At 44.1% G+C, this 13,662-nt stretch overlaps 1 protein-coding gene across 7 annotated transcripts in view; it reads left to right on the top strand.

Moving 5' to 3' along the window:
* The window catches only part of casz1 (castor zinc finger 1), a 185,258-nt gene that overhangs the window by 155,286 nt on the left and 16,310 nt on the right, over window positions 1–13,662 (top strand). For all 7 annotated transcript variants that reach the window (XM_089010444.1, XM_089010433.1, XM_089010422.1 and 4 more), the window contains 8 exons: window positions 2,711–2,875; window positions 4,112–4,284; window positions 5,863–6,731; window positions 10,063–10,195; window positions 11,199–11,262; window positions 12,111–12,274; window positions 13,027–13,149; window positions 13,243–13,563. In XM_089010444.1, the coding sequence (XP_088866570.1) occupies window positions 2,711–2,875; window positions 4,112–4,284; window positions 5,863–6,731; window positions 10,063–10,195; window positions 11,199–11,262; window positions 12,111–12,274; window positions 13,027–13,149; window positions 13,243–13,563 (2,012 nt within the window). The remainder of the gene's footprint in view (window positions 1–2,710; window positions 2,876–4,111; window positions 4,285–5,862; window positions 6,732–10,062; window positions 10,196–11,198; window positions 11,263–12,110; window positions 12,275–13,026; window positions 13,150–13,242; window positions 13,564–13,662) is intronic.

The following is a 13,662-nucleotide window of genomic DNA, read 5'->3' as shown; positions in this document are numbered from 1 at the left end:
AAAGAAGAGGGAGATGTGGCTCAACAAACAATGCGGTGTGTCACCTTTTCATTATTCATCACATCCTGACACATTTTAACTAATAATAAGTTTGTTAGCCTGTGGTTTTCCAAACACAAGATTGTTTTTGTTTGCAAGCGTCCTCTGGCTATTGCTTTTCCATGCATGATATATGTTATTTATTTAGTAATATTCATCATTTAACAAAATACCACCAACAAAAGAGTCTTTCTCTAATCCCATTTCTTGCATTTTAACCTCGGTCCAACTTTTCTGGAGCGTTTTAAATTTGTCAACAATGTCCATGCATCTCCATGCATTTCTGGCCGCTGTTGGGAAAAGATTAGCACTCTGTAAATATTGGTTAAGAGGTGGAAAGCGTGAAAGGCTCAAGTTTTCACATTCCGGCGTCACAGTTTGATGAGATGCACTCTGAGAGGAACACAAAGGAAAATCATTTCATGTCATCATTTAAAGTGTTAGTTCGGGTTATCACGGCAATTTCCATGCTTGGGCATCGCGTTCCTTTGCTGCTTCCTCTGCAAATATTTTTTTCTTTCTGTGAGGCACTGTGGGTGTCAATTCCCTGAAAAGGAAAAAAAAATCACATGATGTGCAGTGCCTTTCGAAGTGATAACTCTTAAAATGTTACATGACACACACTCCTGGAATATTATCCCACTGCCAGCCTCTGCCCGATTGGCCGAGTCTTGACATTCTCCTTTCATGGGCTTGTCCATGAAGGACGCTACGTGTATCTTGCCACACTAGTGGGAATCCTAAAATAAATTGGAGCAAGTGGCTCCCAACGTTCATCACCACTCGACTGAAAATGAGATCTTTTTTCCTCAGTCAGCTCTCTGCGTGGCCTATTTTGGACGACATGATGGATTGAATGTACCAAGACTACTTTTCCACTCATGTTCTGGTCGTGCGAGCCCCCCCACCTGCATCCTTCCCCCAAGACAATTGTAGAAGAGCGGAATCCTAATCAAATCTTTGCTTTTTCAGTCCAAAAAAAGGTGGAAATTGGCTAATAATGATAAAGAGACACATTTAAATATATATATATATATATATATATATATATATATATATATATATATATATATATATATATATATATATATATATATATATAGTACCTGAATGGAACACACAACACAAAGCAATTAGTACTTTTGTAGAGCAATTAGTTGCTTTTTAAAACACTTCTTTCTGATGTTTTCCCCCTAAGCTGGAGATGAATATAGATTGTAGACAGAAGTGTCTCATTGATTTGCACGTCTCCCGTTACAGTTTCTGTTACATCAGCTTAAGGCCAATTACAGCAGATTTGGTTACGACGGGTCTCTGAGGAGTCACTTTTCGGCTCTCTAACTGCCGCGTGTGGGAGGGATTATTTATTTAGTCATTTTAGATGTGAAGGTCTCTTAGCGCATGCACTCATCATAAACGAGAGCAAAAGCAAGTGTTCATAAATTGAAATTTCCACTTTCAGCAATTGAACGTGAAACCTTATCTCTGCAAATTGAAAGGGGGAAAATGTGCTTTTTGGTGGATGGCCTAGTTCATTTGTCTTCATTTATTTATTTCATTTGTTGAAAATATAACATATTGGCTAATTTCAGGCTTTAACAACAGCTGAAACTGGAACAAAACACTAACATGGAAAAAAGGGAAATACGCTGCCCCTTGTGGGAAGCAAAACACATTGGCAGAGGCCATGGCCAGAGCTTTATCGGCACCCAAACAAGGAAAAACAAAACCGAACAAATTGGGGAATGGGGCTCTACGTCATACAGTGATACCTCGGCTTACGAACGCTTTTACTAACGAACTTTTCGTCTTACGAACGTTAAATTAGCGCGAATATCATCTTGGCATACAAACTATTTTTCGGGAAACACACGGAGTGCCACAATGAGTTATGTGTCGTTCGCGAACTAGTCAGTTCTCCTAACAAGGAGCGGAAAATGGCAGCAGACTTTTATGTCCTCTATTCCCCGTCCCCAGTCTTCGGTTAAAACCGCACATGATTGGTCAAGATCGGTGGTAGAGGAGGGAGGGGACACACGCCGCAGTGAGCGGGGGGAGGAGTTACAGAAACACAATCACACACACATGTTTTATGGGGACCTGGGAATGGATTATTCTTCTTTTAATGGTTTCCGATGGGAAATTAATGTTGTGAATACACACGTTTCGCCTTACACACACACTTTCTGGGAACCAATTAAGTTCGTAAGCCAAGGTATCACTGTATTTACAATTCCCGAAGAATATTGTGAATGGCAAAAAATAAATAAATTAATTTCAAAAAATGACTCAAACTTTAAAAAAGTGCATTTAATAGAAGGGACAGTTTGAGTAATGGAAAATAAATGTAGCAGGTGACCTAAACATGCGTATGAGCCCCTTCTGATCCCAAGTGAGCATATGGGCATATGTGTATTTGGAGAAGACACATATGAAAGAAAAAAACAAACATTTTTTGAGCTCTCTTTCCCCTTCTATTCCCTGTCACAAAGGCCCCACCTCCACCCCCACCCCCTAGGCCCCATCCCTCAAATGCCAAGTGGCCACTTCGTGCTGCAGCTGCTGTTTCCACTGAGATAAAGTGACATGCTGCTGATTCTGTGCCTGGTGTAAATAAACACTAACCTGTTGCTTTACAACCCCTCCACCCCCTTTCCCCGTTCCATTGCAGAGGTTTACCAGTAAGCAGGATGTGATCAGGCACTACAACATGCACAAGAAGAGGGATAATTCCCTGCAGCACGGTTTCATGCGTTTCAGCCCCCTGGATGACTGCAGCGTCTACTACCACGGCTGCCACCTCAATGGCAAAAGTACTCATTACCACTGCATGCAGGTACAGCTCAGCCACAAGAACGCGCCTGCAAACACCATGCACATGTTTGCACATCCTTGTAAAGTCTTGTTTGGCGTCGCCATCTGCGGTTAAACCAATATTACCCAAACCCAGTCCAAGAGTCAACTTGTATTTGTTGACCGAGTATGTATTTATATATTGTTTTTTTGGTGTGGGGGTGTGATATCATGGGGGAAAATTATGTAAGATACCTTTTTTCATTTCTGTTTGTTTTGTTATACAGTAAAGTCTCGTTATATCGATATCGGATATATCGATAGTCCCGGTTATATCGATACTATTTCTATGCACGCACGGAGAAAATTACATGCACACATGGTCGGATATATCGATAGTCCCGGTTATATAGATATTTTTTCGGACTCCCTTGAATATCGATATAACGAGACTTTACTGTATTTTAAAACATGTACATATCATTGGCAATCGTTTTGCAGAATTATGAATTTTTCGTGGTAGATTGGCATAAGCATTTTAATCAACTGCATGTTTACAACATGAGATATGCCTGTACAGTCTATTTTAATTCATTGGTTCTGGAAGAAATTTCTAGAAAAATTTGGAAGTAGAGACATTTCCCATGTAAATGCCCTAATTCGTTCCAAGCCCGCCTAAAATTTAGATATTAATGTTCCCAAAAGCATAAAGAATGTCTTTTCATGCGAATAGCAAAAAGAAGAAAACAAAAAATTAAAATCGCTGCACGGATACATACGAGTTAGTTGCTCCTCACCTCCTTGTTCCTTCACTCCTTAATTGGCATGGATGAAATTCACTAAAGTGTTTATGTGAATGTACACATTATTTGCGTTTTAGTACCGGAGCAGGCAGTTCAAGATTATTCACTTGTCTGGATTTGTTTAATTTTTTGGAGTGCATCTGGTTAATTTCAACGTGTCATTTAGCTTTTAGCATTCGCTGCCGGTGTAGGATGTTCTTGAGAATTTTTTTTGCAGTGTCATTGTTAGAACAAGCGACAGATGTACCTGCCTTATTTGGCGTTACAAAGCGCCCTTTTTCCCCGTTATTTGACCTGGTATGGAGAAGTACAACTCCAGGAAAGTACTGTAGTTGTTAAGCAGCCCTGGCTTCTTGAGAGCAATACGGCTTTCTTTCAATGGCAAAGCACAAATGAAGCCTCAAACATGAGAACCATTTCTCAACTCTCCTCACAAACGGAAATCCTGCAGGCCTCTCTTTGTCTGTCCTCGGCAGGTGGGCTGTAGCAAGGTGTACACCAGCACCTCGGATGTTATGACGCACGAAAATTTCCACAAAAAGAACGCCCAGCTGATCAACGATGGCTTCCAGAGGTTCCGTGCCACGGAGGACTGTGGGACGGTCGGGTGCCAGTTTTACGGCCAGAAGACGACGCACTTCCATTGCAGGTGATTAATCAAATCCGGCTAGATTTTTCTTTCGTTTTCTTCATCTTTAGATTTCTTGACCCTACATAACCTCGCAGAAAGATGTTGTGTTGTGTTTGTTTTTTTAATGGTTATTATAAAGTACCTTACCAATCGTAAATATATTGAGGAATGTGGCATGGATTGAGGAAGAAACGTTTTTGGTGCCAATGTATTTTCTTCTGTTTTAGTTTTTGACTCTGACATGTACATTTTTGCCACCTACTGGACTGGAGTAAAATATTTTTGCCTGCAAATCAAAGTCAAAGTAAGCTTTATTGTCAAATATGCCAATATACATGACATACAGCACAGATGAAATTACTGTCCTCTCCGACCCAGCATGCAAGGCACTTATGACTTTAACAAACATAATAAACATGAAAACACCAATTTGCCGGGAGAGGGGAGCCGCTGCCTGGGATCGCCTCCTGACTTTCACAGTTTTATTTAAATCATTTTAAACAATAATATTCATCACCATGTTTACAAAACAAAGCTTTAAATGTCCTGAAAATGTAATCGTCTCTGCTCTCAAACACTGTCGGAATGGGAACGTCAATTGACAATCAAATATCAAGACAGCAACCTAAAAAATAAATTAAAAAATCCTTCCTCATCTTTCTTATCATGACACATCTTTACAGTTGAGCCCTGCAAATATATCCACTTCAAACCTCCTGTGGCATATCTTTATCCCTGCAGATTGTTAAGGGTTTTATTCACGCTGCTAGCATGAGGAAAACACGCCAGCCCTAATCCCTAGTCCACCTGTTAGCTTCCAGGTTGGACTCCAAAAATAAAATAAATAAATGCCTCCCCCGACCCCACACCCTCCCTTCTTCACTCTTCCATTTGACTTTGCGTGGAAAGTGTGCACTTAAATGCTGTACTTGCAGATTATCCAAAGGGAAGATGCATTTTTAGGGTGTACACATGCTAGCGAGCTAACTAGTGACTGGAAAATTGGATAACTGAAGGATGCTGAACCTTTAACTGCCAGGCAAGAGACCGAGAGAAAGACCAAAGAGGAGGTTTATGGATGTTGTCAAAGAGGACACGAAACAGGGATAGATGGAGGACACTGAGTCGCTGTGGCGACCCTGAAGGGGACACACGCTAGGTAGCTAACTGCTAGCAATGATGTCAGATAACTGCGGATTCGAACGGAAGCAGTCAAGAACTTACATCGCGGAACCAGTTCAATACCCCCAAAAATGAGCATGACACGTCTAAGCCTTTTGACGTTACTAGCAATTATCTTGAAACGGATTTAATAATTAGAAACAAATTGCAAATTTTAAGCAATCCTCAATACACTCTGTCTTGAACGGCGTTGAACATGCATGCAGTGTTGTACGAGATGCAAGAAGAGCCGCTATATGGCAAATGATTAACAAAGATACCTGCTGAGGCTCACTTTGTAGTTGGCCCACAGCAAACTATCCTCCCACACGCAGGGGGCGGCGGCATGTCAGTGAGCAGTCACTAAGTTGCTTTTCAACCACAATTTTGGTTCCAGTGCATTTAACCTGTTTTGATACCCTATTTTGTTCCCAGGCGCCCCGGCTGTACATTCACCTTCAAGAACAAGTGTGATATCGAGAAGCACAAGAGCTACCACATCAAGGATGACGCTTATGCCAAAGACGGCTTCAAGAAGTACTACAAATACGAGGAGTGCAAGTACGAAGGCTGCGTGTACAGCAAAGCGACCAACCACTTCCACTGCATCCGCTCGGGCTGCGGGTTCACCTTCACCTCCACCAGCCAGATGACCTCCCACAAGCGCAAACATGAGCGCCGGCACATCCGATCCTCTGGCGTCATGGGCCTCACTTCGACCTTCCTGGCCCCAAAAGATGAACCGGAGGAATCGAGCAACGACGACCTGATGGATTTCTCGGCCATAAGCAGCAAGAACTCAAGTCTGAGTGCCTCGCCCACCACCCAGCAGTCCACCACTGTATCCCACCTCATGGCAACACCCACTACTGCTGTCTCCTCCTCGTCATCGGTGGGCCTCACCCTCAAGCCTACGCCAGCGCTGCCCAATGTGGGCCAGCGTATGTCCAGCCTACTGTCCCAAGCCTTGCCCAGCAACATGCCGGTGGCCCTATCCCTGTCCAACAGCCCCATGGCCGCTTCCAGCCCCTTCTACCCGCTCATACCCAGATTGCCCCTGCAACCGCCTCCTCATGCTGCTGGCCTGTTATCGGCCGTCTCGTCTGGCGGACATTCCGTGTCCACCGACTCGCTGACCCAATGCTGCTCAACAGCGGGGGCGGACGGAGCCATGGTGTCCGCTCCAGCCTCCTTCTCCACCTCCACCATCATGGAGAAGATCTCCGCCAGCAAAGGTCTGATATCGCCCATGATGGCCAGGCTGGCTGCTGCTGCTCTGAAACCTTCCAACGGACCAGATTCAGGTGTGTCACTTCAATGGCGGTTGGCTGCGCCATCGCAAATCCCCAAGATGACTCATCCCGAAATTGACTTAAACGCTCTTCGAAGAGTTTGTTTGTATGCGTCAAGACACTCAAACTTATCCTTGCTGGGTTCACATGATACCTGGTTGTAGTTGGGTCTATGATAGTTTGCGAGATACCCATCATTCATTTGGAGATAAATGCGCTGACAGAGCCGAGTCGACGTTGTAAAAGTCTTTTATGGCGCTCGGCGAAAGGCGTGTGGGCCAGCTCAAGGGTCCTGTGTTGTGGTGGTTGAGGTGGTTCCTCATCAACAGGCCTCTTATCTGTGTCTGCCTGCGCCTGTTGCAAAGGAACAAATGGAGGTGGAATCTAATTAAGCAAAGAGGGTGAAAAATACAAGAACAAAAAAAATAATGTTGTTTTTCTGGCTGCTCCGTGCAAACTGAAATCTCGGGATAAAAAAAAACAACAAAAACCAACCAAGCAGAAATGACAGCTGAGATATTTTCCACCTCCCATTAATACAAGATCACAGACACACTTTCACACATCATCAAAGACACGCTTTTGGAACCCCCCCTATAAAAAAAATCTATTTAGCATAAACAAAATCCACATACATTTTGAGACGTAATTGCCCCGTTTGTGTTGATTATATTCCGCTCGAACAAGCCCACATAAATGAAAATAAAAATTGATTTTTGCAGTGTTTAATACATTTTTTAAAAACCGCACAGTGCGCGTTTTGAACATGGTTGCAGCAGGAACCCATGTGCTCAGCCAGAGCAGGTGGGGTGCATGATAGAAATTGGGGCTTTAAAGGAGAGCGCGTCCGGATGTTGAGGGAAGGATTACAGTTCCTGGTGGTGCTCCCCAAGAGAGATCGGGGGGTGATGGGAGGGGGTCAGTGCCGAGGCTGTCAGGCTGAGCTCCTCCTCTGTGCTTCGAGCAGGTAGTCGCAATTGCTTAGAAGGGGCCCCTGCTGAGGTTGGAGCCTCCACAGATGGTAACACCCATGCGGCCTTGGAAGGGGCATCATCTCACATTTCTCCGCTGTTTAGCATCTAGGTATAACTTCACATGTAAGGTTAAAGGTTTAGTCACAGGATGTGTGTGTGTGTGTGTGTGTGTGTGTGGGGCGGGGGTGTTAGTTGTGGTTTTCCTTCTCGCATTTGTCTCATCGGTGTCTGATTTGGGGGGGGGGGGTGTCGAGGGGGCTAAAATGTGATGGGATGAAGTGTTTTTTTGCTTCTGTTTCAGAAAACAAAAAAAATCAATCCTCTTGGGGCTAGTTTCATTGAGCCTCTTCAATGTTGCCTTTAAATAAGACAGTCAGCCATTTTTTCTTTCACTTTCACTCTTTTTAATTCATGTCCCTCTGTAATTTATCCCAGCGTGTTTTGCCCAGAGATTCAAGCATATGAAAGCGTTACTAATTAGAGACACCGTACAAATGATCTTTTGCCAGCTCCCGTATCTTATCCGACACAATTACATGACGATACATTATTCCTGGATCATTTCCAGAGAAGAAGCTGCTTTGAGTCAAACTCATTTGTCCTCCCAATTTGGGACCAAAAATACTATATTGATCTGAAACAGAACAAGAGATGTTTGCACTTTCATCCACCCTAAAACCGTCAATTTCTTTCATCCGTCCCGGTGATCATGTGTTGATAACATAACGAATGTCTTCTCTCGAAAGTCGCCTCTCATTTGGGCTGATTTAATTTTCAGTGACAATGCGGGCTAGTTAATTTTGTGCGCGCCCTGATCACGGCGTGGGGGTGTGGGGAAGGCTAGATTTGGCAACCCTTGATGAGCTCAAAGCAGTTGAAACATTGTGACTGCATTTTTTTGAGTGCCGCTCACCAACAATCCCCTCAAACGACGGCATTGTCAAGCCCAACTGACATTGACACTTTGCCCGTCTTCAAGCTTTTAGCTGACATGGCCCAAGACTGGCCTTTCCACTTCTATTCTGCCTGATATGTCTCTGGGTCATCTTGTAGCATCACCAAGAGGAGGGGGGAAAGGGGGGGGGTGATCATGGTTATGTCCACCCCCCCCACCTCACGTACGTTTGTTCTTGTTTTCTCGCCAGCAGTAAAAATAAATAAATAAATAAATAAATGAGACCGGCCTTACTAGGACGAGGCCAAGGGCACACACTTGGCTGCCCATGACCTTGCCTGTCACAATCCCTTAACACGAGCCCCCCCAGCCCCCAATTCCTAACCAGAGTCCAAACCCTGCCGGTGTTCTGATGTTTTGGTGTCTAAATGGGCAGGCGGGCTTCTGTGCTCCCATTTTTTTGCAGATAAAACAGCACTTATTGTCTCCTAAAAGCTCTAGTTCCCCTGCATGGCCCCGGGACAAATTAATATTTTAATCCCTTGGGGTTTGGAGGAGTGGGTTCATCTTGCTGTCAATGTTTCTGCCTTATGTTGTCCCTCAGGTCTTTGTTTCGGACCACCACCGACTAATGGGGTTATATTTTACTTTTTGTATTTATTTTTTTATTTAGTGATTGATTTATTGTTTGACATATTTATTTGTGTACTTATGTATTATTAGTGTGTGTGAATGAGTGGGTTTCCTCGGCTTGGGGAAAAAAAGTATGTGTGGTTTGACGAAAGAAGAAGCGATAAAGTCCTGGTGTGGTTCTTTGTATTTTTGATAAAGAAATCGTAACTTGTGGAAAACATACAGTCGATAAATGAAGGCAAACAACTCGCCGTTGGTCAACGTGACACCTTTCATGGCCTTGGCAGAGATTTACATTAAAACGAGTGCCACTAAAAATTTGCGTACTCCTCCTTTGCCGAATATTCTAAATAACCTGTTTGGATCAGAAACAAGAGCAGGAGGTCACTTTGTTTGAACCGTTCTGATTGGCTGTCATCTCCAATCTGACCGTCATAACAGCGCCCCACCCTCCCCCGGTCCTCGTGGGTATGCTCGGCGGTATTAGCCGCAGCACGTCGCCAGGCCGACGAGGAAACGGGTAAGGCGGGGTAGGGGATGGGGGTGTGGGCGTCCAATCTGAGACTGCCACTTTCCCTCAGCATTAGCATCTCACTTAATGACCAGTTAAGAGGCAGCCCGGCAAATGAGTTGTGACAAGGGCTGCAGAAAACGCTGTTTTTTTCCCTCATATCGCCCGCCTCTCAATCACCATTTAAAAGGCTTGACGGCCTGACATAATTTGGCAATAATTATCACTCCCGAGTTCTCTTTTCGGGCCGGGACAGAAGTCAGAATGGATCTCGTCACAGGATAATGGTGCTGACCAACAATAACGTTGTTGTTTCTCCTTGATTGTTAGGGAGCGGGCAGCCGGTTGCAGTCAGCCAGTTTAATCTGGCTCAAGTCAAACAGGAGCCGACGGAAGCCACCTCGGGGGGCGCACAAGACTCCACACAAGAACATAGTTTGGACTTGAGCAAGAAAGACATGGGGTACGTTTTGTTTTTGTTTTTCTTTGCTAAATGTGGACCAGACGGATTGACCGCGAACGAGAGCTGCCTACAAGATTGCAAAAACAGTCCATTTATTCCAAAACTTTAGTGTCTCGATTTTTATTTTCCGTATTTTCCGCACTATAAGGCACACCCAAAAACCTTGATTTTCGTCAAAAGATGACCCCGCGGTTTATAATCCGGTGCACTTTATATATGAAGAAATATTGAGCCACAAAAGATCTCGCAACTACTGTCAGAAGCCACCAACTCATTCACCCCCTCCCCTGAGAAGAGGTAGTGCGTTTTTCCCACATAAAAGGTGCATTTGATTATAAGGCGCACCTGATTATAAGGCACACCTTCAATGAATGAAAATTTTAAGGCCCAAGTATTCCATGAAAACCCCTCAGGAACATAAAAAATAAATACGGATGATTGGTAATCTCAGAAAATTATATTTATTATGGTATCGTGATCAACTCTGATAAAACCCTGGAATGTGTTTACTATTTACAAAATGGACAGGCTGAGTCCAGATTTTCACGACTGATTATTCAGTGTATGACTATCTGACTGATTTGTTGAGATTCCAATTCGCGCAGCACCGTCTAATGCACAGGTGTAAAAGCCTAGGGCCAAAATCTGGCCCGCCACATACATTTTTCTTTGGCCCGCGAAAGCAAATCAAGCATGTCAAGTTTTCAAATATGTCATTCATTATAGGTGCGCCTTATATTCTGGTATGCCTTATTTGTGGAAACAGTTTGAGAATGCACCGTTCATCGAGGGTGCACCTTATTGTACAGAATATGGTATTTATTTTATTGTTTGAAGAGAATGTTTGCGTAAAACCGTCAACTTCAGTAGTTTTTTTTTTTTATTTTAACAAGACAGTGTTTTCGTCTTCATTACGCCAACGCACCTCGCGTGACAAATAGAAATATTTACCGTTCTCATGCAAATCTTTCCTAAAGATTGTTCATTTTCTTTGTTCCAATAGTAATGAATCAAATGGACACGCCGTACCGGGGAATGCATCTCTTTTATCCTCGCTTATGAATAAGGTAAGATCCATCCATCAAAGCCCTTTCATCCCCCAAGATAAATTAGCGACACACGGTGGGGCCTGTTTGTTTTTTTAATGTTTCGCCGCTAATAAGATGAGTTTGTATCATTTAAATTTTCCAGCCATTTTTCACACAGAGTAATTTCCATCGCACCTCACACAAATTGATACAATGAAGTAGTAGCTGGCTGCGACAGCAGATATATCCTGATGTTTGTTTTCTGATGAGCTGTTTTGAACCTGAGGTTCCATTTTCTTCTTTATGTTCCTTCTCCTTGCCCTGTCTGGCTCCGCATTTTATCAATGATATGATTAAAATGCCGCCGTTGAAAGGAAAAGGGAGGTGTACCTCCATTTTTTTTAGCAACTCCAAATGTTGGTCTGTGGAATTTGAAATTTGTATGTGTTGTGGTGATTAAAAATGGACAATGTCTTTAATCACGTTAATGATGGGTCAGCTCCCATGAGCCCCCCTTTTCTTTTTTTTGGCATGGGCAACTGTTCAACACCTCCTTTCCCATACAATGTCATCATTATTTGCGCCGCAATGGACTTGCACTCGTTTTCTATTGATGCCAGAGAGCTCAAAAAGCTTGCCATGTTGGCTTCAGGGCCTTATCCAACCGCCCCCCTCAGCCCTCCCGTCACATTAAAGGGTTAACCGTCAGTCCCATGAGGACGCTTGGCAAACGTTCCTGGCCTGCACTCAAGCAAAAGGCCGAATGTTTGTAAAGCCGTTTCTCCTCTCGCCAAATCGTCCCGTGTGTAAATTCTCCCACCCTCTGTTAGCATATTGAAGAGCCCAGCGTGTGCCCGTGAGTTTTACGCCGCATCTTTTATTGATAGATGTCACAGGTGAACCCTGCGCTCTTCAACGCCATGCACCTGAAGACGGAACTGGAGGGTGGCCAGGGCAGTGATCACCCGGAGGTGGCCCAGTACCTCAGCCAAGTTCTGAAGAGGCCCCAGTTAGACAAGCCCAGCGAGATCTGGAGGACTTACCTGCGCAGGTTAAAAAAATAAATACATTGTTGACACTGGGTGTGTTTTGGGTGGATGGGATGGATGCTTCATGTGGGTCAAATGGAAGGATGAGTAGATGGATGGATGGATGGATGGATGGATGGATGGATGGATGGATGGATGGATGGATGGATGGATGGATGGATGGATGGATGGATGGATGGATGGGTAGCTAGATAGACGGATAGATGAATGGGTAGTTGGATGATTGGATGGACAGATCGACAAACAGATAGATGGATGGGTGGGATGGATGGATGGATATATGTATATATGGATAGATGATAGATGATAGATAGATAGATGGATATATGTACAGACAGACAGATAGACAGACAGACAGACAGATATGTACTGTAGACAGATAGATAGATAGATAGATAGATAGATAGATAGATAGATAGATAGATAGATAGATAGATAGATAGATAGATAGATAGATAGATAGATAGATAGATAGATAGATAGATAGATAGATAGATAGATTTTTTTTTCGTACAACACCCCCCAAAAGAAATGTTTTGATTTCTAAATGTGTTTCTGGGCACTCAGTGTTGTCACATCAGAGTCCTGATGATTCTCTATGTATTACAGGAAACCCCCTCAAAAAAATACCTCGGCTTGAACTGAGTCTGACGGGAATCCAAATGTGTTTATGATGTGAAATACTACAGAGAAGTGACGTCAGTTGTGCGATGCGTTGTCAACGGTTTCATTCTGTCTCTCCGTCGACGTCAAGGTTTGACACAGATGACTTTTGCGAGGCTCAGTGCGACTTCCTCCAGAAAGTGCACTTCCACTGTCTCGTCGAAGACTGCGGCGCTCTCTTCAGCACTGTGGACGGAGCCATAAAACACGCAAAGTATGTGCCGCAAGCGTTACGTACGGCTCTTGATGTACTTCATGGGCATCAAAAGAAAAAAAAAAAACTAAAAACAAGCTCCTGTGTCTTTAGTTTCCACCTCCGAGCGACTCTCAAAGTGAAGTCGGAGCCTCCGTTTAGCGAGGGCAAATTATCCGGCGAGGGCGGTCCTCTGCGGCCCGCTGCCCCCGTCTCCATGGCAAACAACCCCTCAGTGGACGTGACGCATATCCCCTCGTCTGGCGGCTACACGTCCCCCCCTCCCTCCCTGTTGGCCTGGAAGCAGCTGACCGGCAGCATCCCCCAGATGACGGCCTCCATGCCCAACCTGCCGGCCAACTCCCCTCTGGCCACCACCTCCTTGGAGAACGCAAAGCCGCAAGTCAAACCTGGTTTTCTGCAGTTCCAGGAAAAGTATGACAAATATGAGTTCAAAATTCTTAGGGCAGGTCGACAAATGCATCCCCCGCATGCGCCTCAGTTTGCATTCGCACACTCAAAAGCACACAAAAG

Source organism: Hippocampus bargibanti, linkage group LG01, assembly GCF_051943395.1.
Source record: "Hippocampus bargibanti isolate YZ-2025 linkage group LG01, ASM5194339v1, whole genome shotgun sequence".
Lineage (NCBI taxonomy): Eukaryota > Metazoa > Chordata > Actinopteri > Syngnathiformes > Syngnathidae > Hippocampus > Hippocampus bargibanti.
Note: the sequence above shows the minus strand (reverse complement) of the source record. Positions and strands in the feature narration are given on the sequence as shown.